At 43.6% G+C, this 24,802-nt stretch overlaps 2 protein-coding genes across 6 annotated transcripts; one reads left to right on the forward strand and one right to left on the reverse strand.

The window, feature by feature from the left end:
- Positions 1-404: 404 nt before the first annotated feature.
- On the reverse strand, positions 405-9,848 carry ddx56 (DEAD (Asp-Glu-Ala-Asp) box helicase 56). Of its 2 annotated transcripts, none has more exons than XM_036140589.1 (14): positions 9,717-9,848; positions 8,701-8,862; positions 7,714-7,868; positions 6,703-6,873; positions 4,942-5,032; positions 4,131-4,372; positions 3,914-4,048; positions 2,797-2,910; positions 2,616-2,710; positions 2,379-2,452; positions 2,165-2,254; positions 1,973-2,078; positions 1,229-1,329; positions 405-711 (listed from the first exon to the last, which is right to left on the reverse strand). In XM_036140589.1, the coding sequence occupies exons 1-14, from the start codon at positions 9,771-9,773 to the stop codon at positions 631-633; spliced, it is 1,674 nt and encodes a 557-aa protein (XP_035996482.1). In that variant the 5' UTR covers positions 9,774-9,848; the 3' UTR covers positions 405-630. The 2 variants fall into 2 exon arrangements, with proteins under 2 accessions (XP_035996482.1, XP_035996481.1); XM_036140588.1 differs by having other exon boundaries at positions 405-714; positions 9,717-9,847.
- Positions 9,849-13,511: 3,663 nt separating this feature from the next.
- Positions 13,512-23,572, forward strand: LOC105916880 (dual specificity phosphatase 26). Of its 4 annotated transcripts, none has more exons than XM_036140595.1 (5): positions 13,513-13,879; positions 14,088-14,271; positions 17,483-17,694; positions 19,548-19,761; positions 19,804-23,572. In XM_036140595.1, exons 2-4 carry the CDS (start codon positions 14,093-14,095, stop codon positions 19,757-19,759), a joined length of 603 nt encoding a protein of 200 aa, XP_035996488.1. In that variant the 5' UTR covers positions 13,513-13,879; positions 14,088-14,092; the 3' UTR covers positions 19,760-19,761; positions 19,804-23,572. The 4 variants fall into 4 exon arrangements, with proteins under 4 accessions (XP_012706968.1, XP_035996488.1, XP_035996490.1 ...); XM_036140597.1 differs by having other exon boundaries at positions 19,812-23,572; XM_012851514.3 differs by having other exon boundaries at positions 13,512-13,973; positions 19,548-23,572.
- The last annotated feature ends 1,230 nt before the right edge of the window (positions 23,573-24,802 follow it).

Here is a 24,802-nt window from a genome sequence, read left to right on the forward strand (position 1 = left end):
AGTGCAATTCCAATATAGTATGAAGCCATTTGTCACTTTTAAAGTTAAACGCTTTATTGCAGTTCATTCTTCACCGTGTGCATATTGAGGGAGTGGTGGCCTAGGTCCATACCAGATCGCTCCTCGCTCATTTCTAAACACAGCCGGCCGGAGCAGATGTAACACTCAGACCTGTTTGCAGATTCCTCTGATGCTTCAGTCCAGAACATCAAGTCCAGTAGATGAACTTTCTGCAGTAAAAGATTCTTTCTATGAACACTCAGGTCTGATCACACACTCCAAATAGTTTCTAAATATAGCGCCATCATCAGGTTTCACTTCACAATACTAATAAACTCAACCACACAAAGACAGCGTGAAGAAAGTTTATTTTTAAACAACTTAAAATTATTTAGAGAAAAAAAAAAAAAAGAAAAAAAAAAAAGGCAGAACCGGCATACTGATGGGTTTGTCAGAATCCAGGTTCATCCAAAGAAGTCAACACTCTCTTTGGATCACATTAATCAATATCCAGAGTCCATCCTGTCCTCAGTTTGTTTCCGATCGTTAACATGGGTCAGCAGTGGAGCCCAGACCATCCTCCTGATGACAGTCTCTGAGCAGATGTAAGCAGAACTTATCCGCCCTCAGCTAGGATTTGGCACCTTTGGCCTTTTTGCTCCTTGATCCTGTGTACCGGAAACTCTTCAGCGGATTCCTGCCTGGGACGTTCTTCTGACAAGGACAAAACAAGGCAGTTCAGTTTATTGTGATATGAATCAAATCTGCAAGGAAAACAACATTCTGCTATTTGCAAAACAAGCGAAAATTAAGGAACAAGAGAGAGAATAGCATATAACATGAATATATACACTTGGCTTAAAACACTATATTTGTCAGTTAAATGTGAATCATAAGGCTCTCCAGGTGACCTGTTAAAATAAACAATTAAGTTTCTTCAAGTCTACAAGACATTGATTTAAAAAAATAAATACTCAAATATTAATTGATTGAAGTGTAAGAGCCCTATCCATGTCACTGCTGTCTAATTTACTTTGGAGCGCCATAATTTAAAGTCTAAAAAGGTACACTAAAAGCATGAAGAGCTCTGAAGGTAGCTTACCATTATGGTTCACTAAAATTAAACCCTCCAGTATTGCTTGAGTTTCTCTTAGTTAAAAACATTTCATTTTATTAGTCACGGTGCATAATGACACCGCTCCCCGTGCCGTTTGGATCAGAAACCAACCTTGAAGCTGCTTTTCATGACTCCCTCTGCTGCAGGCTTTATCTTCCTCTTTCTTCTCCTGCTCGACAGTGGATTTACTACGCCCCTCAGAGTCTCAGGAACTGCAGGAAAGGCAGGAAAGTGAGGCGTTAGCTTTGACACACGCCATCAGGCTGAGAGACAAAATGAGCTCAGGCTGCTCTGATTCCGTCAGGACCGTTTCAATTTAGGCTGTCAGCTCATAATAAGGAAGATTTGGTCTTCTGGTCTGATCTTTGTTATCATTAATGGGGAAAAAATAAATAAAAAAATAAAGCCAAAATGAAAAAGTGTGTGAAAAACTAAGTACACCTCAGGCCTGTTACCCCCCTCCCCCTAAATCCCACACAAGAAGCAAGGTGTACATTTTTCACACTTGTCTAATAAACAATGACCTCACCAATGGGTTGCGTGCTGTTGTACCCTTGACGCTAGATTTAAACCAGCTGATTTTTACTCTGCCTTTAGATGGAAAAGCCTTGGATGTGCTTTGTGTTTGCAATGACTGCATGCAAACTTTTTTCTCTCAGTGGGTTCGGTAGATCCAGTGTGTTCTGGTTATTTATTATTACCTTCCAACTCAGGTTGTACAATTCATGTGTCCAAGCAAAGGACCGAAACCTTTTATGAGCTACATGTAGATAAGGGGATTGATTTAAAATGCAGGAGCTGTGTGAGGAATGGCTTTACTAGAACCTTTCAGAACCAAGCGGGCGTGCTTCTTACTCAGGTAGTCGGGGATGTTTTTCATGTGAGGCTTGATGACAGCGGGATGAAGGTCTTTGTCGTGTCTGAGCAGCTGCAGATCTCTGGGGTTGTCTTCAAAATAGGTCTGCATGGGAGTAGAGCCATGGTACCACGGTCAGACATCATTTCCACGTTGGTTTAATTCTCCCTGACCGTCCGTCCGTCTCTCACCTTGAGTTTTTCTGAGTTGAGCAGCTCTTGCTTGATCTCCTTCAGTCTGGCCTCCCTCACAGCCTGCTTTGTCACTGCGCGCATCGCATCCTGCAAAACACGCCGCGTCAGCGCCAGGAGGACGCCGCTTACTCTAAATGCTTATATGAGCCACTTGAAAATGCGCTGAAGGGTAAAACCAGGAAAGAGCCGGCTGGAAGCACGGAGGACTCACCCTGCATCTGTACCTGAAGCCTTCGATCTCCTCCATCCTAAACTCGTACGGTTTGAGCGCGGTCTCGGCGTTATCTGAACACAGAATGTGCAAAGGTGCTCTTATTAGTACCACAGAAAAAAACAAGGAGCTCTGCTGCAGAAACGGAGCCGGAAACGAGCGGTAAACGCTGGTAGCAAGTGCAGGACCCAAACATAATGATCCCGACTCCAATATAAAGCCAAAAACATGTAGAACCTCCACCGAGGGCCTCCTCCACCTCTTCCAGCGCGCCGACTTCTGTGTGAGAGATGAAAGACAGGGCGGTGCCTGGGTTGTCGGCTCTCGCCGTTCTGCGAACACAAAACAAAGGAAGTGTCTGAACGGCACGGACGAGCAAATAAACCAGCTGAACGCCGACGGTCTGAACAGAACCGACCTTCCAACTCGATGGATGTAGGAGTCCACCGACGTCGGGAAATCAAAGTTAATGACGTTGGCCACGTTTTGGAAGTCCACGCCTCTGGAGACTCCATACTCCTTATCTGTAGTCCTGAAAAAGCCCAATCAGAAGACAAAATGTTAATTAATCAGTCAATAACAGATCGTCGTACAACTGAGGACATGGATTCATTTTAGTGGGTAAAACCTTTTTTGTTTTGAATGGGAAGGGTCTGCTTAAATCTTTGTTTCTCCGTTTATAGACACACAGATTGGTTTCCTCATCATTTCCTACTTTATTCACCAAAGGAGCTGTTAAGATACAGGGCCAGGCCGACGGTCACGTTACAACCAGAAACGTTAATGCATCTTACTGGGAAACGATGTCCTAGAGATAAACTGGGGCATCATTTACTGAATATTGAACAAGAAATTAACATTCCTACCAGTAAAGATCTGAAAGTTGTGGCATAAATTTGTAATCGGCTACTTTGCGTTGTTCAATCTTATAACGTCATAATAATCCCAATAATGCCTTAAACTTCAAGTTTAAGACTCTAAAAACGATGAAAAAGAGTCTAAATACTTTTGCAAGGCACTTTAAACTCACTTTTAGAGCTTTGCAATATATTGAACCCCAGTCGTCACTGCAGTATCCATGTGTCCAGCACCATGGCCTCCAATGACTGTCCAGGTGGAATATCCAGAGGGCATCCAATTCAATTTTATTTATATAGCGCCAAATCATGAAACATGTCATCTCAAGGCACTTTACAAAGTCAAATCCAATCATATTATACAGATTGGTCAAAAATGTCCTATATAAAGGGAACCGGTTGATTGCTTCAAAGTCCCGACAAGGACTTTGAAGCAATCTGCATCAGTTGTGGGCATATAGTTTATCCTACTGACCACTTGGATTGACTTTCACCGACTTTGAAGCTAAAACGGATACAGATGATATAGACCGATACGCTAAAACTCAAGGATAAGGGTTGGGGACATCATGATGGCGGAAATGAAAAACGACAGAAGGAAATGTGAGTCACATCACCATCCAGCAACGTCCAGCAATAATATCCCACTTTATCCTGATACTGTGCAGCCACACTCACTTGGCTCCTTTCTCTGGGCCCTTTTTCTTCTTTCCTTTCCCTGAAGAGGACGCAGCAGGTTCAGCCAAACTCTGCTCATCGGTGGCGATGATGATGTCATAAAACCCCTGGTTGAACTGGCTGATGATGTGGCACCTGCAGAGGAGCACCAGCAGCCAGTTAGAGCGCACAGGCTTTGCGCCCGTCCCATCGTTGAGGAGGCGGGACCCCGCTTCACCTGGACTGGACGGGCAGCTCGGAGTTGAGGACGCAGGCGGGGATGCCGAACTGTTCCAGGAACAGTTTGAGTCTGTAGCTGCGGTCTACCGCTCCCACGAAGAGCAGCGTCTTCCCCTGGACCAGCTGCAGCTTCAGCAGCGTGTAGATGAGCAGGAACTTGTCCTCCTCCTCACATTTGATGGTGTACTGCTGCAGCTGGCTGCTGTCTGGGAGCTGAGAGCCCTGAAGCTTCAGGCTCACCTGTGGACACGCCAAGACACAACCGTGGAGCTTAGACGCTTTATTCTCATCATTTAGGACTTATGTAGTAACCACTTTCAATCCATCTTAGGTCTGGATGTGTGCCATAAAGCAACACACTGCAACTTTTAGTACACTGCAAAAATGGAACAAAATGTAAGTGAAATTTTCTTGAAATCAGTGTGTTTTTCCTTGATTAGAGCAGGTAAATAAGACAATTTGCCAATGGAATAAGATTTTTGCACTAAATATAGGAACAATTCATCTCCATCATCTTATTTCAAGTGCAGGATATCTAATCATCTTATTTTAGGGGTCAAAATACTCATTCCATTGGCAAATAGTCTTATTTAGCTCCTCAAATCAAGGAAAAATACACTAATTTCAAGAATTTTTTACTTACTTTTAGTTCCCTTTTTGCAGTGTACATTTAAAAAGTCCTATTTGTTCCTAGCAGAACTTATTGGGTCTAGATTTTCCATCACACATTAATTAGCATGAAAGGACGTTGGATTGATGGGGCCAAGAAAGCTCCCAGGAACTGCGGAGTAGAAGAAGCAGGAGATTACCGGGTTGTGCAGCAGCAGCTCTTTTAGGGCCTGGACGTCCTCGTTGAAGGTAGCCGACATGAGGAACGACTGATAGATCTTTGGCAAATGGCTGCAAACACATGGAGAAAACACGGGGCTTTGGATTCGTCTGCCATTAAGGTCACACAGACAACGCTGAGCTTCACTAAACTGTGTCTGAAATGAAGCTGAGCTGCTTTAAACGGAGCGAGCAGGAAATTACAGCAGAACATGAACATTCATAGGAACTTAGCCAGGACTTTTAAAAGTAACGTCTCTTAAAGTGAGAGAACACGCAGCCTGTAAAAAATGTCCCACAGCAGCAAAAAGACTCATTAAATCATAATTAAGCACATTTTTAGCTCCCCAAAAACACGCTTCTGTTACATGGCTTAAATATAAAGTCTCTGATTTTATTATAACAAATCAGATCATTTGATTTTTTTCCTCCTTTTCATTTCACAAACAGAAATTGAAGAACGTGCTTTTATGTGAAGCGTTTTGTCTGGGAGCTGACCTGAATTCAAAGTGCAACTAAAAACAAGCTGTGAAACAAGATGGTGGTCCTGCTGTTGTAAACAATGAACATAGAGCTAAATATTGGCTGCTAGTGGTTTTACACAATGAGCTAAGAACAGGCTTCACTTTGCTTGCATAACTTCAAACTAACTAAAAAAGTAAATTAACAAATCAGTGTCTCACCTCATGGTAAAAAAAAGTTCCTCTTTACTATATTTTCACAATATATTTTCCTAAACATATATTCAGCATTGCATGCTGTTCTCTTCATGGAAACCCAATGAGTGAACTGGCAAAATGAAATCCTGATTTCCAAAAGACACGGATGTTCTGAGAGCAAAATAAAAGGTCAGTAAAGCTCTTGATTGTGCACCAGTGCAGCTCTAAACCTCCCAGACAACACCAGCTAATGCTAGCATATTCATGTTTTAGAAGGGTTGAGTGAAAATTAAGAACTAAATGCAGCTGGGAAACTGGCAAAGCTTGTTACTGACACTCAGACGCTCTCCATCCAATCTGACGGCGCTATTTTGAAAAGGAACAAAGTATAAAGTTTCAGTCCCTAGATGTGCAAAGCTGGTAGAGACATTCCCCACGAGAGCTGCAGCTGTAAATGCAGGGAAATGTAGTTCTACAAGATGCTGACTCAGCAGGAGGCTGAATGCCTATGCATGCTAGGGCTGGACAATATAGAAAAAAAAGTATATCTATGAAGTAGAAATCATTATGATTGATATCGATAATTATCAACAACTTCAAAACATATTTTTTATGTGCAACCATGGTCATTTTATGCTGTTGCTTAGCGACCTATTTTTAGATACAGAACTCACAAACACTGAATTCAAACTCAACCTTTTATTCAACCAACTTTTTACCAAGACTGCAAGTTTTTTTTTAAAAATGGAAAAAAATGTGTGCTCTCTGAACTCTTTGAAGGGGCGGAGCTTGGTTCCTGGGTCTGCGTTGTGATTGGTTAGGAGGATGTATTGACTAATATTAACTTACATGATAAGCTAGAATGCAAAAGGAATGAAAACTTTTCTTCTATTGAACCTTTTTTATTTTTGAATCATCGATATTGATGATATATATTGTTATTGAATTATGGTCCAGCCCTAATGCATGCTACACAAAATGTGTATTCTTTGTATTCTTTTCTTTGCGCTCCTACTTTGTTAAAGTCAGCTTTTTTTAAAAGGTGCAGATGTAAAGTAAAGCTTGGTGTCGGTTTGCTCTCACCACAACAAGTTCTTCAGATCGGACTCGAAGCCAAAGGAGAAGACCAAGTCGGCCTCGTCCACAACCAGCATCTCCAGGGAAGAGTGCAGGAGCAGGTTCTGTGCTTTGAGGTGGGCTAGAACACGGGACGGCGTCCCCACCACCACATCCGGCTTCTCCATTAAAATGGGCCTGATCACAAACACACATTCTGTTAGGAGCAGCTCCACAGACTTTTACCACCCCACAATGGAGACATGTGTGTCTCCATAAAGCCCAGTCACTTACAAAACGTTTGACAGACTTTAAATGAACAAAATCTCCAACAACATAAGGCGCATGACACAAAAATAATAACGTGGTCCAAACGCCTTTTGAGATACCTTTGATCTGAATGTGCCGATCTCTTTCCAAACGTTCATAAAGGACAGAGAAAACTGGGCAGGAAAGATCTACGTATATGTAGGCCGAAATAAGCTGAACCTTTGATGAAGGGAAATTAACCAGCTCAAGCCAATAACAGCGAACTATATACTTGAATGCATTTAGTTTTAAGCGACGCATGCTGGTCCTAGAACTACTTCACGTAAAGGATGAACCTGCTCAACACCGACCACAGTGGATGGCTGTGAAAGAATAGAACACAAAGTAGAACCATGCATAAAGCGATTATCCCACTGACAACCGGTTCACGCTCTCCTGCTGTTTTTATTCTCATCATCATCATCATCGTGGCACTTCAGCTCAGATCTTTAATATAGCCACACTTCACATTAAAATCCCTTCTCCTGAACGGGCATGGGGCGGCAGCAGCAAGGGCTTCTATCTAAAGTACAGGAGGCTTTGAATGGATGGAAAAACTGTCTATAGTGACAGAAAACAACCACTACAGCAGTTAGTCTAACCCCCACACATCCCTGACATCGGCCAGGCAGAAGCAGCTCCCAACTCTCTGTCTGGGATTTCTTTAAATGGGCAACGCTCGCATTCAGCGGCGCAACAGGAGGATGGCTCCCAAACTGAAAGGCTCACCTCTGCGTCGACACGTCGGCCTTGCCAGAGATGTCGGCCACTCGTACATCTCTAGAACAGTACGCCGTTAACTGCCGTATCATGGCCTGGACCTGCTGACCCAGCTCTTTGGTTGGTACCAGGATGAGAGCTCTCACGTCCTGCTCACGAACACTCTGAAGATACAGACAAGAACTGGAATAAAGAACAATGGAAAGCTCCAAAGGGGACGCGTCATGCTTCTCACGCCTCCATCCTACAGGTCGCAGAACGTTCCACTCCCCCCCCCCCCCCCCTTTCGGCCATTTTTGTAGTTTGTTAGGGCACGGTGTAGTGAACCACTGATGGCTTATCCATTTGTAGCTTTGGCATCTTTCAGCTTGAACTACAGGCTGAAGGATGCCTTCTAATTGTTAAATAAAACATAAGAGAAAACTGAAAGGCCTAAAAAATATGACCCAAAAAAATATACCGATATGTACGCAGCATCCGGACAGACTACATTAAACTTTTCTGCATTCCTAGAGACTCCAAGTACACAACAAAATGTATTTAAGGGCTAAAAAAGGGAATTTTCCTTAATGTGTTCCCTTTAAAGCAGTAAGTACAGATGTTTTGTAAAACAAAAACACTTTTTCACCCATTGAACATTTTGTTTTTGATCATGCATCAATGCATACCCTCCAGGTGGGGAGAAATCCATTTACCCCTCTGACAACCAAAGACTTCAAAATCATTTTCTACAACCTACCCCAAATAATAACATCCCAGTTAATGTGGATTGATCAGGAATAATAAAATCGCTAATACTTCCAAAAAGACCACCAGCCCTGTTGTTACATATAAGCACACTGGAATGAAACCGTTAGTTTCCCAGGACCAAAGTGGCACCCTTTGGGTTTGATTTGCAGAATGGCAGTGTGACAAGAAGCCGTGTTTTTCCATCTTAGCAACGCGGATGGTGAAATCCAGCCTTTATTACACACAGTCCCGTCTATTCCTGCCCACCTGTTTGGAGGCCAGGATGCGCTGTATGACGGGTATGGCGTACGACGCAGTCTTTCCAGAGCCGGTCCGTGCTCGAGCCAGAAGGTCCTTCCCCTCCAGAGCCAGAGGAATGGCCTTCTCCTGGATCAGGGTGGGCTGAGACCAACCCAGATCTGCAACCGCCTGAGCCGGGACAAGATCAGGAAGTGATTAGTTATTTATATATTCAACTTTAACTCAACATCATCCAAAGATATGAATAGCATTAGCCTTAAAACTGCAGTACAAGCCCTCTTACAGGTTTATTCTGAGTTTGTTTTCACTGCATTTGTCACACCTTTTTTCCATCCATCCATCCATCCATCTTCTGACCCACTTAATCCCTCATGGAGGCACCTTGTTTCATTAGATCAAAACGATTGTAGAGTAAATAGAATAACGCAGCGTCCAAATAACGCTTTCACCGATTAAGAGGGAAAAAAGGATCTCAACAAGCATGGCTCTATGTGAAAATGTATTTGGACCCTAAATCTAATAACTGCTTGTATCCTTGGTGGCAACAACTCCCATTCAGCGCTTCTAACCTCTATCAGTTAGATTTTTCGCATGATCTAAAATATTTAGGGGGAAGAAAAACGAATCTAAAGCAGATGTAGCATGTAAGGGGCCAATAACTAACTATTTCTGTGTCTGTGTACACACATGCACGCAAATGCGACTGCCAGGCAAAACACAGCATCGCTGAAGTTTTCATGTCGAAAAACGAAATGATCTTGCTGGACCTGTCACTCCTTTAGAACGGTTTAAAATAAATAAGAGATAAACTAAAGTGCTAATATTCCATTATTAGTCCGTTTAAATGTTTTTTCTTGCGTCACATACGTCTGAGCCTAACAACACGGGGTAAACTAGCTGAGCTCTTCCGTTCCTGTCCGCTTTTGAAGCCTGTTCTCGGTGCTGACGCCTCCGCTGAAGGCTCCAGGTTTCCCCCAACAGCTCACCAAGACTCTCCTAAGAACTTCTGGACCCGTTCTTACCTTTACCAGGCGGTCGTCTAGTCCCATTTCATGAAACTGTAGCCTGTCGGCAGCCATCACTGCACCACACTGCTCTCACATGTGCGTCGACGTGATATGACGTCATGCTGCCTTCAACGTCTTTGGGAAAAGTCCGACAAGCTGTTGATGGCTGTTAGGATACATTCATACGCCACTTATTTATTATTATTCATCACATTGAAATATTTTTTTAATCAGTGTGTGATAAAATCTAGGGATTAATGTTATTATTTTAGTTTTTCAGAGTTTTTTGCTGTTTCTTCTTCTTCTTTCCCAACTTTTGTCTAGGCTCTTAATACTTATTTGATTACTGAGATTATACAATCAAATTAGATATCTTAAAATATTATTTTGAAGTTTATACAATTCAGTAACTCAAATCACCAAGGGAAACACACTATTTAGATTAATTACACACAGATCGATGTTTTCAAGCTTTTATTTCTGTCAATTATGAAGATTTCTCGCTTAGCTGATGAAAACATGCCATTTTTAAGATTAGAGTGTTACAACAGACAAACAAAAATTAATGCCAAAATAGTTAGTCTCAAAGATGTATGTGTGTGTGAGTGAGTGAGCGAGCGAGAGAAAGAGACAGACAGACAGACAGACAGACAGACAGACAGACAGACAGACAGACAGACTCCTGCACTCATCCGTCCATCCTTTCATCAGAAAAGGAAGTAAAAGGACAACCATGCACAAACAAAAAACAAAGGCCAGGACCTATTCCCAGGTCTAGGTGCCGGCACCCCAAAGGAGGACCAGGCACCCGGACCAGGCACCCGGACCCGGTACGTGAACCCTAAAGTCAAGATGAGGAGGGGGGGACTCCACCACAACCCCACCTTCCCGGTTCTTGGTCCCCCCATCCCGCACCCAGGCCAGACAGCCCACGGGACAGGCCCCCAGAGGATGGTGACAATAGGGCCCGGATTTTACCTATGTAAACAATAACTACAGACCTACACTGCTTCCTCCAACCCATCATACAGCGCCATTAATAGATATAAAAGTAAAAATAAATAATGTTTTGATTGTTTTTGTTTAGACACGACCCAATAAACTGAAAATTATGTTGGTGAACATGGTCTTGACTAAGGTGGTACTTGTTATGAAAAGGCTCAGGTCCACTGATGTAATAAATTACTGCATAATTCTAACACAATGCACTCACCTTCCCCTATGTCTCCTGACTATCTAAGCTCTGATCCTCCCACACAGCCCAGGAAACTTGATGGCTCTATACTGGTGGATCTCCTTGTTCTCTGATGGAACCACACTCCTCAGAGCTTTGAGTGCTGCGCCTGGCAGCACCGTGACCTCAACGTTGTGCATCAAAGCTGCCTTCTCTTTCAGGCCTTGGTGTTTACTGAATGCCAGCTTGTTGCTGTTTTGAGGGAGATGGCATCTTGCATGCACTGCAAAAACTTCTTTAAATGCATTTGTCCTTGATTCAAGCAGGTAAATAAGATGATCTGCCAGTGGAATGAGTATTTGTAGCCGTAAAATAACATAATTAGATATACTGCACTTGATATCAGATAATGGAGATGAGATGTTCCTTTTTTTTAGGTACAAAAATCGTATTCCATTGACAGATCAATTAAACTTGCCATCTTTAATAAATACATACATTTTAAGAACATTTTATTTACTTTTAGTTCCCTTTTTTGCAGTGCATCTCTCCGCAGTTTCACTATTACCCCAATGTCCAGTTGTTTAGCCATCAATGGTTTCTTGGGCTGGGTCTGGAGGTGTCTCCTACTTCACCAGTGGGACTTTCAGCCAGTACTCTGCACAAAAATAGGCCGTTGTACAGTTGGTTCACTGTTAACGCTAATTATGTTGGTTTTAAAACTGTTAGCTTTGTCGTTCTGCAGCTAACTGAGAGCTGAGATTAGACTTTTTCCATCCAAACAAAAATCCAAAGTGTGGTCTTTAGCCAATGTTCACAAGTGCACATTTGCTTTATCTTGGCTTTCTTTTTAAATTTCCAGCCGTTTTTGAGGTTGAAGAAGTGGGGTCCATTTATAGACTTTCCTTGTTTCTGCACGTGTGATTAAAGCCTCTTGTTCAATCATTTAGACTTGGCTACAGCACCTTTCAAAAGTATTCAAACCCGTTGAACATTTGCAAAAAAGAAAATTACGTTACAACCACAAATGTTGATGTATTTTATTTGCATGCTTAATGTAAATGGAAAAAAATGTTTTGTGATTTTTAAAATTTGACTGTTTGTTTGAGAACGTTGGAGAACAGAGTCAAGGAACCAAGCAGATGGTTAATGGTAAACATGCGGAGAGGTTTTAACCAGGGTTACATTATGTAAGGACACCCATATATCATGATCTAAAAATTGAAAAGTATAGCAGAATAGCTGGCAATGAGAGCATTGATCAAAGAAGCATTCGAGATGCACATAGGAACTGTGCTGGAGTTGCAGAGATCCACAGCTCAGGGCTGGCATCAGGGACAGGGAAGCTGGTCAGAGCTGGATGGAGGAATGGTCTATTCTGGAATCTCACAATTGTGGAGGAAAACCTGTTCGAGGCTACAAAAGACTTGTGATTTAGGTGGCAGAAATGACAACAAAATATTTTAAAGTGTGAGGTTGTAACGTGACGAAATGTAAAAAATGTTCAAGTGGTGATACTTTTGCAAGGACTGAATAGTTGCACGATGTTTAAGGTGGATCAGTTGCAAGCACCGGCCGCCTTGGATTCAAATCCCAGTCTGGGGTCTTTTGGACTGGAGTTGGCCCGGGTCCTCTGGCCTCCTCTGACAGTTTTTGGTCAAACCAGGAGTTCCCTAGTTAAATCCTGGAGAGCTACTATCCTGCAACGCCCAGATGCACCTCTTCTCTAACGCACCTAATACTAAGAGAGGTTCATTACTAGGCCTCTGCAGCCTTTAATGGCATGCTGATGAGGGACTGCAGCCATTTGATCTATGTGTGTCAGAGAAGGGACGCAACTGAATGTTGCAGAGTAGTAGCTCTGGAGTAGTGGACTTGGGCAGCACCAAAGTTGACTGGTCTCCCTAAGCTACATATATGTATGCATGACTGTTTGCCCTGTCTCTAGTTGCCCTGTGAGTTACACCCTGGACAGTCAATCTGTCCAGGATGTAACCCAAGTCTTGCCCAAAGACTGCTGGAGATGGGCACCAGCTCCCCTACCGACCCTGCAAAGACAAGCGGGTGTAGACAACGGATGGGTGGTTTTTAGACCTTTTTGTACATTATTTTAAAACCAACAAGTGGATGTTAATGAAAGTTTATTTTAAGTTGAATAGGTTTTCAAATACCTGGTATGTTGTTTTATTATAATATCACTAAAATATCCTTAATGAATAGTTTACATATTGAATTTTAGAATATCTTTTTATATTTAGTGCCTTGACCTACCTTTTTTGGGAATGGTATATTTTTGTACCTTGTGTTAACAGGTTTCTTTACTTTGTATTCCATACTTTGCAGCTCTGTTTGAATTTATTTATTTATTTTATTTTTTTTTTGCTTTGTTTGTGATCAGACTTGGGTCATAATTTCTGAAATATCAGTCAGACTGACATGGTGAATCTGCTGGAAGATGATACTATATAAATGAAAATAGATATTAAACCGACAAAACCCGGGTTTACAACCAGTTAAACTGAACGTCCTGCTTCCGAGGGCCTCGGGACGTGATCGAAACCTCCAGAACATCAGAGGTTGTGAGAGGGCCCTGTTGATGAAGTTCTACCTTTTGTCCAGCAGATGGCGACAGAGGTCAGAGCGGGGCGCTCTCCGCCATACGTGCGCATAAAACGGCGCAAAATAACCTCCATTGTTTTCCAAGAAACCACAGAGAACCCGGACTGGCGGGAGCGCGGATGGAGCTGTCTGCATTGCTGGAGTAAACAGCCTGTGTTTCACTGCTAAAAGGCGGCGGTCACCGTGGGTTTAACGAAGACTTGTTGCGAGGATGGAGACGCGGCGGCGGCGGCGGCGGGCGGGGGAGATTCTTGGTGGATGCTGAGAAGCAGCCGGAGTCTCATCAGCATCCTTCCTTCCTCCCACATCCACTACATGAGTCAACATGGCCGCGGAGCAGCGCCACCCGCTCGTCTTCTGAGCCGGAGAAGCAGACAATACCGCGGTACAGAAAAAAACAACAACACACACACACGGTTCGTTTCTAGCTGCAGCAGCGGCATTTGGTTCTGAAGAGAACATGAAGCAAAAGTGTCAAAGTAAGTTTTTTTTTTTTTTTTTTTTTCCCGCCTCGCTGTAGCTACAGGTCATATCTGACTCTTTAAACGCAGCTCCATGCGATAAACGGCCGCTCTTCTTGGCTCTTTGTCCAGAATAAATGGCGTTCATGTCCCGGTTCTCCCGGTCCCGGAGCAGCTCCAGGTCTCCGAGCCGAAAGGAGTCCGAGCGCGACTCCCAGACCCCGACGGTGTCCGAGCTGGAGAGGCTGCTGTACACGGGCAAGACGGCCTGCAACCACGCCGACGAAGTGTGGCCCAGGCTCTACATTGGAGATCAGTGAGTGGGAGGTCCCAGGGGTCTGTGGGGGGGGGTCTGTGGGGGGGCTCCTGGAGTAAACTGCTCAGGAGGGGCCCCTCTTTCTCTGCCCCATGCATGTCACACCAGACTGGCTTCACAGGAACTAGAAGTTCAGACCAAAGTCATTCAGTCCTGGTCTCGCCGTTACATGGTGCTGCTGTGACAAAGTCTTTGCCCTCTTACAGCTTCATTCAGCTTCTCAGGTTTTTTTTTTTTTTTTTTTTTTGTGAGATCATTAAAATCAACAAACACTTTTTAATGTCAAAGACAACCTGAGTACATAGATAACAAATGTGAGGATTTCATTTATTTAGGTAGAAATAGCTATTCAAACCTCCTTGGCCCTGTGTAATAATATCATTTTCAATCAAGAATTTACTCTAATTAACCAGATGTTGTGGTGTGAAGCTCAGGCCTTCTAGCTGACGGACGTGTAAAATCAAAACATCACTTAAATAAAACCCGTCTGACAACACGGAGGTAGGCTCAAAGAGCTCAAAAAGCTACAAACATTGAAAGAAATTTAAGGACCGGCGAGAAACGAAGTGTTTATGTGCGCAAAACTCCTGGATCCACTCTGCAGAAGCCAGAATGTAATAGTGTGTCTTTGTGTCACATGGGTGTTGGCTGCTGTGGCGATGCGCAGAGCATGTGACACGTGGCGAATGCTGGTTAGTTCAAAACAATATCAAAATCTGGGCAGATATCAATATCAGACATCAACATTGTGGTTATGTCCGATAATTAATATTTACCGATATGTGTCAGGATCCAGGAGCGGTTCCCGGTCAGTGTGCTGACAATGTGTATATAATAGACTTAGACATAGGCTTTATTGGTCATTTTGTATGTACAGAGTGCATACAGAACGAAATTTCGTTTCATAAAGCTGTGCAGTGGAATAAGGCAACATTACAATATAAAGTGCAGCAGTGATCAAAATGTAAACATGTAAACAATGCAGGAGAAAAACAGTGTGCAATCACAGTGTGCAGGAGAATGTTTAAACCATTTTTATGTGCAAAAATAATGGTGCAAAAAGGCATTTACGTTGAGTTGTGAAAGTTCCGCAGCCTTGGTAATGCCAGGTACAGATGCATATATATATATATAAAATGATTCTGCAAATAAAAAACGTAAAATAGATCGTTTACAGTTCACAGTGACTTCAAGGCAGACCAAAGCATTTCTGTATACGAAACTCTGGGACCTCTAGCCAAAACACTGAAATGATCGAGTCAGAAGAATCACAAATCTGCAGGTCTGTTTAAAAGCTGCCTTCTGAAACATCGGCTTCATCCGCCTCTCGCCCAGTGAACGCTGGAGATAGGCACCAGCAACCCCCGCGACCCCATGAGGGATTAAGCGGTTTGGAAAATGGATGGAATAGATGGAGATATATATATATATATATATATATATATATATATATATATATATATATATATATATATATATATATATATATATAACCGGGACCAATAAGGTCCCGGTTCTGCTCGCAGGATCCAAAAACAATAAACAGAAGAAAACGCGTTTGTGATAGATAGATAGATAGATACATAGATAGATAGATAGATAGATAGATAGATAGATAGATAGATAGATAGATAGATAGATAGATAGATAGATAGATAGATAGATAGATAGATAGATAGATAGATTCACTAATGCATTCACTAATACCGCTGCAGGCTCAGTAACGCGCTGCTAGTCTCCCCTTGTTACAGAGAGAGAGCAGAAGCAAATCAACGTCTTGCTTCCCTGACAGTGTCTTGCCACTGACGGAGGAAATATGTCACGTTGCCCCAGTCCCAATGACATGATCCGAACAAGCGTTCAGATGGACACTGTTCGGAAGAATCGGCATAAACCACCAAAGTTCAAATTTCATTCTGATCAAGCTTCATCCGGTCTCCATTTTCCAATGACCGTGTTTACATAAAGCGTTTTTTCTAATTGGACCTTTATTTCAATAACTATTTAAACATAGCCGGTGACATCTATCAGTCGGTAAACGGTTGCAAAGCCATTTCTAAAGATTCTGGACTGCAGGGAACCACAATCAGAGCCTTTGTCCACACATGAAGAAAACAGGGAACAGTGCAGAACCTTTGCAAAAAGTTCTCTGATAGCTCACTTTGAAGATGCGGCCTATCATAGAAGAGCCTCACCTGCTTCAGTTATGGTTAATGTTCATTATTCAGCAATATGAAAAGAGAGAATACCAAAAATGGCCTCCATGGAAGAGTTCCCCGGCCAGAACCACATGGAAGCAGAGACAGGTCCACGGGGTTGTGCACAGGTCTGTGTGTGTGTGTGTGTGTGTGTGTGTGTGTGTGTGTTGCCTCCTCTGATTGCAGGGTGGAGCTTGTTTTGGCCAATTAGGAGCAGCATAAAGAAGAATTGTGAAATTTTTGGGATTTCACAAATGGAATAAAGATTTAATATGTTCCAAACGGAGTTTTAAAGAATCTGCGAACCACAGGAAAATGACCTTTCACCCAACAAGTCTCGGATCAGACGGTGATTTGGTTACTTAGTCGCAGTGTGTGATCATATTCTCCGAAATTTCCAATAAGGTCCCGGTTCTGCTGGCAGGATCCAAAAACAATAAACAGAAGAAAACGCGTTTGTGGCGGATAGAGTTGAGGGTTTTTTTGTCCCAGTAACAGCTCAACAGTTGCAGGATTTTTGTAACGTTTAAATGACGGCTTAAATATTTTTTTCTATTGTGCTATTTCTATTTATCTGCAATGATGACAGTGGTTATGGATTGGGTGGTGGACCTTAAGATAATGAGAGATGCCGCTTGAGAAAGAGAGAGAGTGGCTCAGAACAACTGTTATAAAATGACAATCATTCATATTTGGTGATGTTTTTACTTTGTTTCTATATTTTGAAAGAATGTTTGTACTTTAAGTCAATACCTAAGTTAAAGAAAATGCATAGTGGGAAATTCAAGCCTCTAAAGAAAGAAAATCTCCAGCCCCACCCCTTTTTCACCCCCAAAAGTTACTACATAGAGACAAGTGAACAAAAGTAACACTTTAAAAGTCCCTCCCCAAGCCTTTCAACTAATTTCATTGATTCATGGACACGTTTCAGACTGAGAATCCATCGCCTTCTTCAGAGCTGCTGCACCCGCTGGCCTCTGTTGAAAACGCTGTCACCACGCTCTTCTCCCCAGGAACATGGCGTCAGACCGCCGTGAGCTGGCCCGGCTCGGGATCACGCACATCCTGAACTGCGCGCAGAGCAAGTGGCGGGGCGGAGCCGAGTATTACGCGGGAATGAACATCACCTACCACGGGATCGAGGCTCACGACTCCCCGTCCTTTGACATGAGCGTCAACTTCTACCCAGCGGCCGAGTTCATCCACAAAGCCCTCTCAGGCGGAGGTAAGTCCGTAAACGTGTGGGCACGCGTGCAGCCAGCTAGCGATGTACGTTTGATCAGCGCTAACCAGGAGCGCTGTGAGTGGAGCCTGAACCCCGGCTCATGAAGAGGCCGCAAAAAGAAACGCTGAGACAGATCCCAAAGGACCAGGAACTGTAAAACAAGCTGTAGACCCAACCCAACCCTGCCAGAACTTCCCCTCCACACATGATTAAAATGGTGACCAACAGTGTCCTCCGCACCCGTTGGCATCCCTGGTTACCATCTGTAAAAATATTCAAAGCAATCATTCTTTTATTGCAGCAGCATAAACTCAACCTGAAAGTAACCAACCGTCTGCTGGGGTACATTTATTCTTGGTTATCCAGCATCAACAGGATTTAATACGAGTATCAGTATTAATGTAAAAGAAGTGCAACGATAAGTGAAAGCAGTCGGATGTAAAGAATCAGGAGGTCTGAGGGAAGGTGGTTACTGGTTTAATGCACACAGTGCCTTGTCAACGCATTCATACGTCTTGTTACAGCCGCCGACTTCCAACATACTTTACTGACCTTTAATGCGTAAGACCGACACAAATACGTCTTTTAACCGTGAAGAGGAAAAGAAAATGACGCGCAGCGTTTTTCTGCCGGAAGGCGAAACTCCTCTCTGGTCTCAGGTCTTGTGCGGCCTGGATCCGTCTCCCCGTTGACTCTGACGGTCCTCACAACAGCACGATTCTCCTCCCGCCATGCTTTGGGGGCGGGGGTGCACGGTGAGTGTCGGTCTTCCTTGGCAGACTGCGTTTCGCATGTAGCCCAAACACTCCTGGTCATGCTCGGAGTGTGCGGTCAGATTTTCACACCAGAGTGCCGCAGCTCCCCCAGAGTCACCACGGGCCTCTTTGCTGCTCCTCTGATTGCACCAGCCTGTCGGTTCAGGTTGGTGTTCATGTCTTGGTAGGTGTGTAGTGGGGCCATACTGTTTCCCTATCTGGATGACGGACTGAACAGCGCTCCGTTTTAGCACTTTTTAGGCAGCGGTATGAGAGCTGTACACAAATATGCTTGATAAACTATGCATGATTTTCCTTTAATGTCACAAATACGTTCTGGCACATAAAGTCCCAATGAAATACGTTTGTGCCGATAATGTGACAAAACGGGAAAACGTTCAAGGGGTGTGAATACTTGCAGCGTCCGAAATTAACTTCCTGATTCACCGGCCAAGTTGACTGGTAGATGTAAAAATCAACCGGCCAAGCATATTTTTTACTGTCCAAAGTAAGTCTGACTGACTCCTGCTAAATATGTCCACATAATTCCGCTACGTAATTAGCCTGAGCTAAACACTAGTTGTTAGCAAACGGACATGGCATAGTTGCTGTGGTTCTCGCGTCACATGTGCGAGTGTTTGTGTGCGTTTGTTGTCATACGAGCGGACAGCAGAGGAACATAAAGAAGCATCTACCCAAATGACTGAAAAACATGACTTACTTGGTACAAACATTTACTCACCATGTGGCAGCTAGCTCTCTGAAATGTACACGCCAAACGGAAAATTTACTCTCATTTGGCGTCTGGCGAGTGGTTAATTTAGGACCCTGCTTGCAAAGCGCTGTAGGTCCAATTGAGATGGGAGGGTGGATGAACCGTAAACTTGGGTCTGCAAGGATAAAGATAAGTAAAGAAAACTGAACGTAGACTTTTTTATGGCAGACATTCGCGGCTGAAGCTCAACCTTGCGGCAGCTCTCCCTCAGATCAAACCCCGGTTTTTACTGACAACAGCCGTTTTTTCATTTGCAATCTCTGTTGTGTGGCTCTTCTGTGACTGACCCAGATGTTGACCCCTGCATGGGCGCATGTGTGCAGGTAAGGTGCTGGTCCACTGCACGGTGGGAGTCAGCCGCTCTGCCACTCTGGTGCTGGCCTACCTGATGATCAGACAGAACCTGACGCTGGTGGAGGCCATCAGGACGGTGAAAGATCACCGGGGAGTCATCCCTAACCGAGGCTTCCTCCGCCAACTCAACGGCCTGGATGGCATCCTGAGAGAGAGCCGCAAGACGTCGCCGCAGAGCTGAAAACACACACACACACACACACACACACACACACACACACACACACACACACACACACACACACACACACACACACACACACAAGCCAAGGTAGCAGCCATCCACACAGACAGACAAATTCAGAGCAACTCGTGTCTTTTCCAGCGTGGTGGCTCTGAGTAGCAACCGCTGAGCGGACGCTGGACGAACCGTTTGTTTGTGATCCGTTCTGCCCGTTTACTGCAGTAGTCCTCTAGGGTCCCGCTCTCCGAATGGTTTCTTCAGCGAAAGCTCTAAACCCGTCAGACTGACCAGTGGAGGGACTCGACAGTCTGCACAATAACAGCCTCACGCTGTCCTTTAAAGCATTCAAACATTCATTTAACGCATTTTTTTTACTGATGGGAAAATCAGGGAAACCCTCAGGGAAGCAGCAGAGGGTGCCACTTTCAGGTCATGTGTTTTTATTTTATTTTACAAACATCCGGTTCAGATACCCGTTTTACCCGGAGAGTGCAGCAGCATGGCATCGTCTCCCTCCAGACTAAACGCTCCCCATCAGGGAGAGATGACTGTGGACATTTTAAAGACAAACAGACGGCGACCTGATGGGGAAATGAGTACAGTATCAGTATTAATGTTTAGATCCCACAGAAATCACATAGTAGATTAGAGAGATGCCTTTGAGTTCCAGCCTCTCCGTCTTCTAGGCTGCCATCCTGATCTCAACCCTCCTGGACATGGTTGGGCAGAACATTGAACAAAGTCCTGTAAAAGCACAACTAAAGTCTTGAAAATACACGAGACAAAAGAAGAAAAACACTCTTTCCAATGCGTGTTTATCACATTAAGGTAGATTTGTTTTACAGGTAGTCTTGGTAAAAGCCTGCTTCGTTTCTAATTCCTCCTTGGTTGGCTCGCATCCTTCCTATCTTCATCCCTTCCTCCTCCTCCTCGTCTCCCCGACTTGAGCGATTTTAAACTTATCACATTCCAGGGGACACGGGTGGCAGCTTCTCGCTCCCTTAACCACTTCCTTCCAGCTTGCTCCGTCGACCAATCACTGGCAGGTGTTCGTTTTTATTGTAAGTCCTGTTAGAGGTATGCTGTGCACCTGAGGCTGGAGATGAAAAGTAGGAAGATGGCGGATGCACAAGTCTAAATTGCAGGACGACTCTGCAGTCTGAACACGGAATGTAGCTATTGAGGAGAGAAGAACCCTGGCACCTAAACGCAGGTGTCCTTAGAGAACGGGAGAGCCAGCTGCTCCACGGAGGCCAGGCTGAGAGTCCGGTTCAGCTGCTGAGTGGAAACAGCAACCACTTCCACGTTCACTTTGCCTGAAGACATCATCATGCAGCTCTGCACTGGAGCTGGGATCAGTTTACCTTAGCTTACTCAGACCATTCCTTTTAACCTTGATGAAACATAAAACAAGGCAAGGGCCCTGAGCTACTAAATCATGCAGCAGTTGAACTACAGATCTAAACCAGCAAAGCTTTGTAGCCATTTGGTATTATCAGAAATAAGAACAGAGATTTCACTTCAGTGCGACTAGATTTCCGTTCTTGGTTTACTGCAGAACACTATCAACAGGTATTTCATTTACGTCCGTTAGCACTAGGTCCAGTCTAGTGCGCGTCTAAGTGTATTATTGACCGTGAGGGTCTCTTGGACCGCGTCACAGAACAGTAGCAGACATGTGCCACCGCCAAAGCTACAAACTGCCTGGCGGACTGGACAGCGTTCAGCGTTCAGGGCCCAGTCAGACCCAGTATGCTCCGTTACTTAAACATTTAGGCCAGTTTAAGCCAGCTTTTTAAATGTCCTCTGTGAAATGGTGTTGTTTAATACCTCAATTACAGTGTTGGAAACATAGTTTCTGGATCTTATTCACTTATTTTTTGTGCCGTCTATGAGCAGGATGTTAGGGTGAGAATTTCTCATAGCTGAAATGTACATAAAAAAATTAATGTTTGGATTTGTAAAGTCTTAGAATATGTAAAGCAAAGACACAGGCTGGATGATTCCCAGAATTCCCAGAGAACCAGCTTACTGTAAAAATCTCACTTTAGGGAGACTGGCTCCTCAGAAGTTTCAGTGAAGTGACCAGGTACGTTATTTCATCAGACCTTTAAATGTTGGCTTAGAAAACGTGTCAACCTGATTGCCTACCCACAGAGGTCACTGCTGGGGATGTTGTGCTATAAAGGGGTCCCATCCAGACTGAACCTTAACAAAGGTGTTAAAAGTCAGATATCATCGATTGCTGTCGTTAATAGATCGTGTCATACCTTTGACGAGAAGACGGCAACATCTAATCTATGCCTCATCTAGTCCCATTTTCACTCGTCGTTCAAGCAGAGGGTGCTTTTGATTTAAGACTATGAGGCTGAGGTTAAGCCAAGAACATAAAAACACATTTGAATAAATAGCTTTAGTTATTAGAATCTCTCGGTTCGTGTCTCAGTGGTACAGCAGTACAACTGCAACATGCAGTCCCTGAAGACCATCCCAGGTTTTTGTCCTGACCTGTAATCGGACCGCATATGTGGACGTTTTAATTCTCTGTATCTTTACAGAAAAACCCCATCTAAAACCAGAACTGGTGTGTTGAAACACAGGCAATTCTCTTAGTGTAGTTCACCTTTGAATTCAATCACAAGTACTTTGCTATTGTAATCTGTATCCCCGCCAAGATTAAAAGTACTCTGCGACAAATGTTTTAAAGCATTTTAAAGCTTCAAATAGAGCCTGATCCCTCAACACGTCTTTTTATGTTTCTAATTCTAGGCTGCCTAATCTCTTGAGTCATCAGCCACCCCTGCTTTCAGGGTTTAGCGCCGTATTTGGACGTTTTGTCAAATCACTTTCTGTAAAACAGAACATATTCTGTCGGTATTTACGCTTGTTTTGAACGTCGGCCTGCTCTGAACGCTGACATTATGAGACGGACATAATCAGACGTTTAAAAACCGCCTCAGTGTTATGCTGTGGTTGGCATCCTAGCGTAGCTCACAGAGGACCAACAACTAAGGCCACGGCTCCATTCCTTCGCCGCGCTGTGGCCCGAAGTGGCACCGCCGCCGATCCCAGTGCTGCCTGCAAAACAACCTAACTCACCGGTGTTTGGGTCCAAGAGGAAACGTGAAAATTCCCTCAAACGGGGCGACACCAAGCACACACTAGCAGGTTCATGGCGTCCTTTGGATCTGTTTACAATGTGCTAGTTTCCAGACGGTGTCCGCCTTTCACATCTTCTGTGTTTTAATGTTGACCTAGCGTCTAAGCTAACAGCATCCCATGGGTATCTAAACAGAAACATTTTCTTAAAGCTTAGGTTAAACCTCAAAGGTCTGACGTTACTTCTGCTCAGTGTTGTCCTTTTGACAAAGGAACCTATATGATGTCGTTTTAACAGCATTATCTGCTGATCCGAATAAGCTAAGCTACTAACATAGAGACGGCAGTGGACAAAAAGAAGAGAACTCTCCTAAAAGAAGCCGTAGTGAAGTATTTTCATTTGGGGTTTTCAGCTTTCCTGTGGTGTGTTTTGTGTTTGTGATTTTGTTGTGATGTGACTTGTTGTTGGTCTCAGTTCCTGATTAGAATCCTGTGGTTTCTAGCAGAGAGCTTTCTGCAGGAAAACTTTGTATTTTCTTCGTCTCACTGTCTTTGTGATTCCCTGAAGGCGAAAACCGGAAAAGGAGATGCTCATGCCTTAATCTGTGTTCTTCAACTTGGTCTTTTTACAGTGAAAAAATTATAATTGTCTTTGTTTTGATAAATGCTGTAATCGGTCATGAATAAAGAAATGAATAAGTAATCTCTTTACAATGTTTTTCTGTGTTTTTTGTAATAAATACATCTTTATTTTGATTCCCCTAAATAGAATGCTGTGCACTCAGTTGCCTCCAGAATCACCCAACTAGTAAACAGAGTCCAAACCTACCAACACCTGGCTGGCTGCAGGCCAGACAAAGAGATTATTTAAATCCTAGAAGCCACCAAGAGGCTCATGGTAACTCTGGAGGAGCTGCAGAGATCCACTGCTCAGGTTGGAGAATTTATTGACAGGACAGCTAGTACTCATGGACTCCACTGATCCGGCTTTTCAGGAAGAGACACAAGATGAAAGCTGCTCTTCAAGGAAAGATAGAAGTTCTGTGAAAGGATTGCAAAAACCATGTATTGGACACAGCAAGCATGTGCTCTGGTCAGACCAGACCAAAATGTAACTTTGTTGGCCTACATGCAAAATAATTGGTGAGGTGGAATAAGAATAACCCGGGGAAATCAGACTGAACACGCATGCTTTTTTTCAGCAGGGACCTGATGAGAGATGGCTGGATGGAAGCTTGGAAGTCCTTAGAAACGTGCAAATCCTGGAACAAAATCCACTGGAAGCAGCAAACCTCTGAGACTGGGGCAGAGGTTTCCCTTTGCAGACTGAAAACAACCCTCAACATGCTGCTAGAACTTCACTGGAACAGTTCAGATCAAAGCTTAGCCACCTATCCAAATGGTCCAGACCTAAATCCAGTTGGGAATCTGTAGAGGGGCTTCCTCCAATGAGCTGCAGCTATTTGGTGAATAAGGATTTTTGCATCAAGGTGTGAAAAACTGGCCTTAACACAAAGTTTGTGTGAGGGTTTTTTTGTTTCAAATATAGCACAGAGGCAGTTTTCCTTTTAAAGCAACTTTATCCGGTTACTCAATGCCAGAATAAGAAGGAACACCACAGAATTTAAACAACAGTAAAAAGAAGTCATTTTACAGTTAAATTAATTTACTTCTCTGCAAACATTTGTATATATTTTTTGTACCATAATGTAGGAATAATGCAACTTTATCGAAGCAGGTGATGCTATGGTCATAACCATGTTCTATATAATAAAAAGAAGTCTTATAATAAGAAGAGACAGGGTTAGGACCAGCTAGTCTCTAAACCGATGACTCGGCGAGTCGTTCAACTGGAAAGTACTTCACAGAAATGGGTGTTTTTTTTGTTGGCTTCAACACTTTCATCTTGAAATGGATGGATGGACAGATTTTATTTCCTGA

This window comes from Fundulus heteroclitus, chromosome 8 (assembly GCF_011125445.2).
Source record: "Fundulus heteroclitus isolate FHET01 chromosome 8, MU-UCD_Fhet_4.1, whole genome shotgun sequence".
Classification (NCBI taxonomy): Eukaryota; Metazoa; Chordata; class Actinopteri; order Cyprinodontiformes; family Fundulidae; genus Fundulus; species Fundulus heteroclitus.

Excerpts from the sequence above, each read along its gene's own strand:
- ddx56 (XM_036140588.1), bottom strand. The coding sequence starts at position 9,773 with ATGGCTGCCGACAGGCTACAGTTTCATGAAATGGGACTAGACGACCGC. Across the intron at positions 8,863-9,716 it reads TAGACGACCGCCTGGTAAAG|GCGGTTGCAGATCTGGGTTG; the intron begins GTAAGAACGGGT and ends GTCCCGGCTCAG. Across the intron at positions 2,079-2,164 it reads TCAACTCAGAAAAACTCAAG|ACCTATTTTGAAGACAACCC; the intron begins GTGAGAGACGGA and ends ACTCCCATGCAG.
- LOC105916880 (XM_012851514.3), top strand. The coding sequence starts at position 14,093 with ATGGCGTTCATGTCCCGGTTCTCCCGGTCCCGGAGCAGCTCCAGGTCT. Across the intron at positions 14,272-17,482 it reads AGGCTCTACATTGGAGATCA|GAACATGGCGTCAGACCGCC; the intron begins GTGAGTGGGAGG and ends TCTTCTCCCCAG. Across the intron at positions 17,695-19,547 it reads CAAAGCCCTCTCAGGCGGAG|GTAAGGTGCTGGTCCACTGC; the intron begins GTAAGTCCGTAA and ends GCATGTGTGCAG.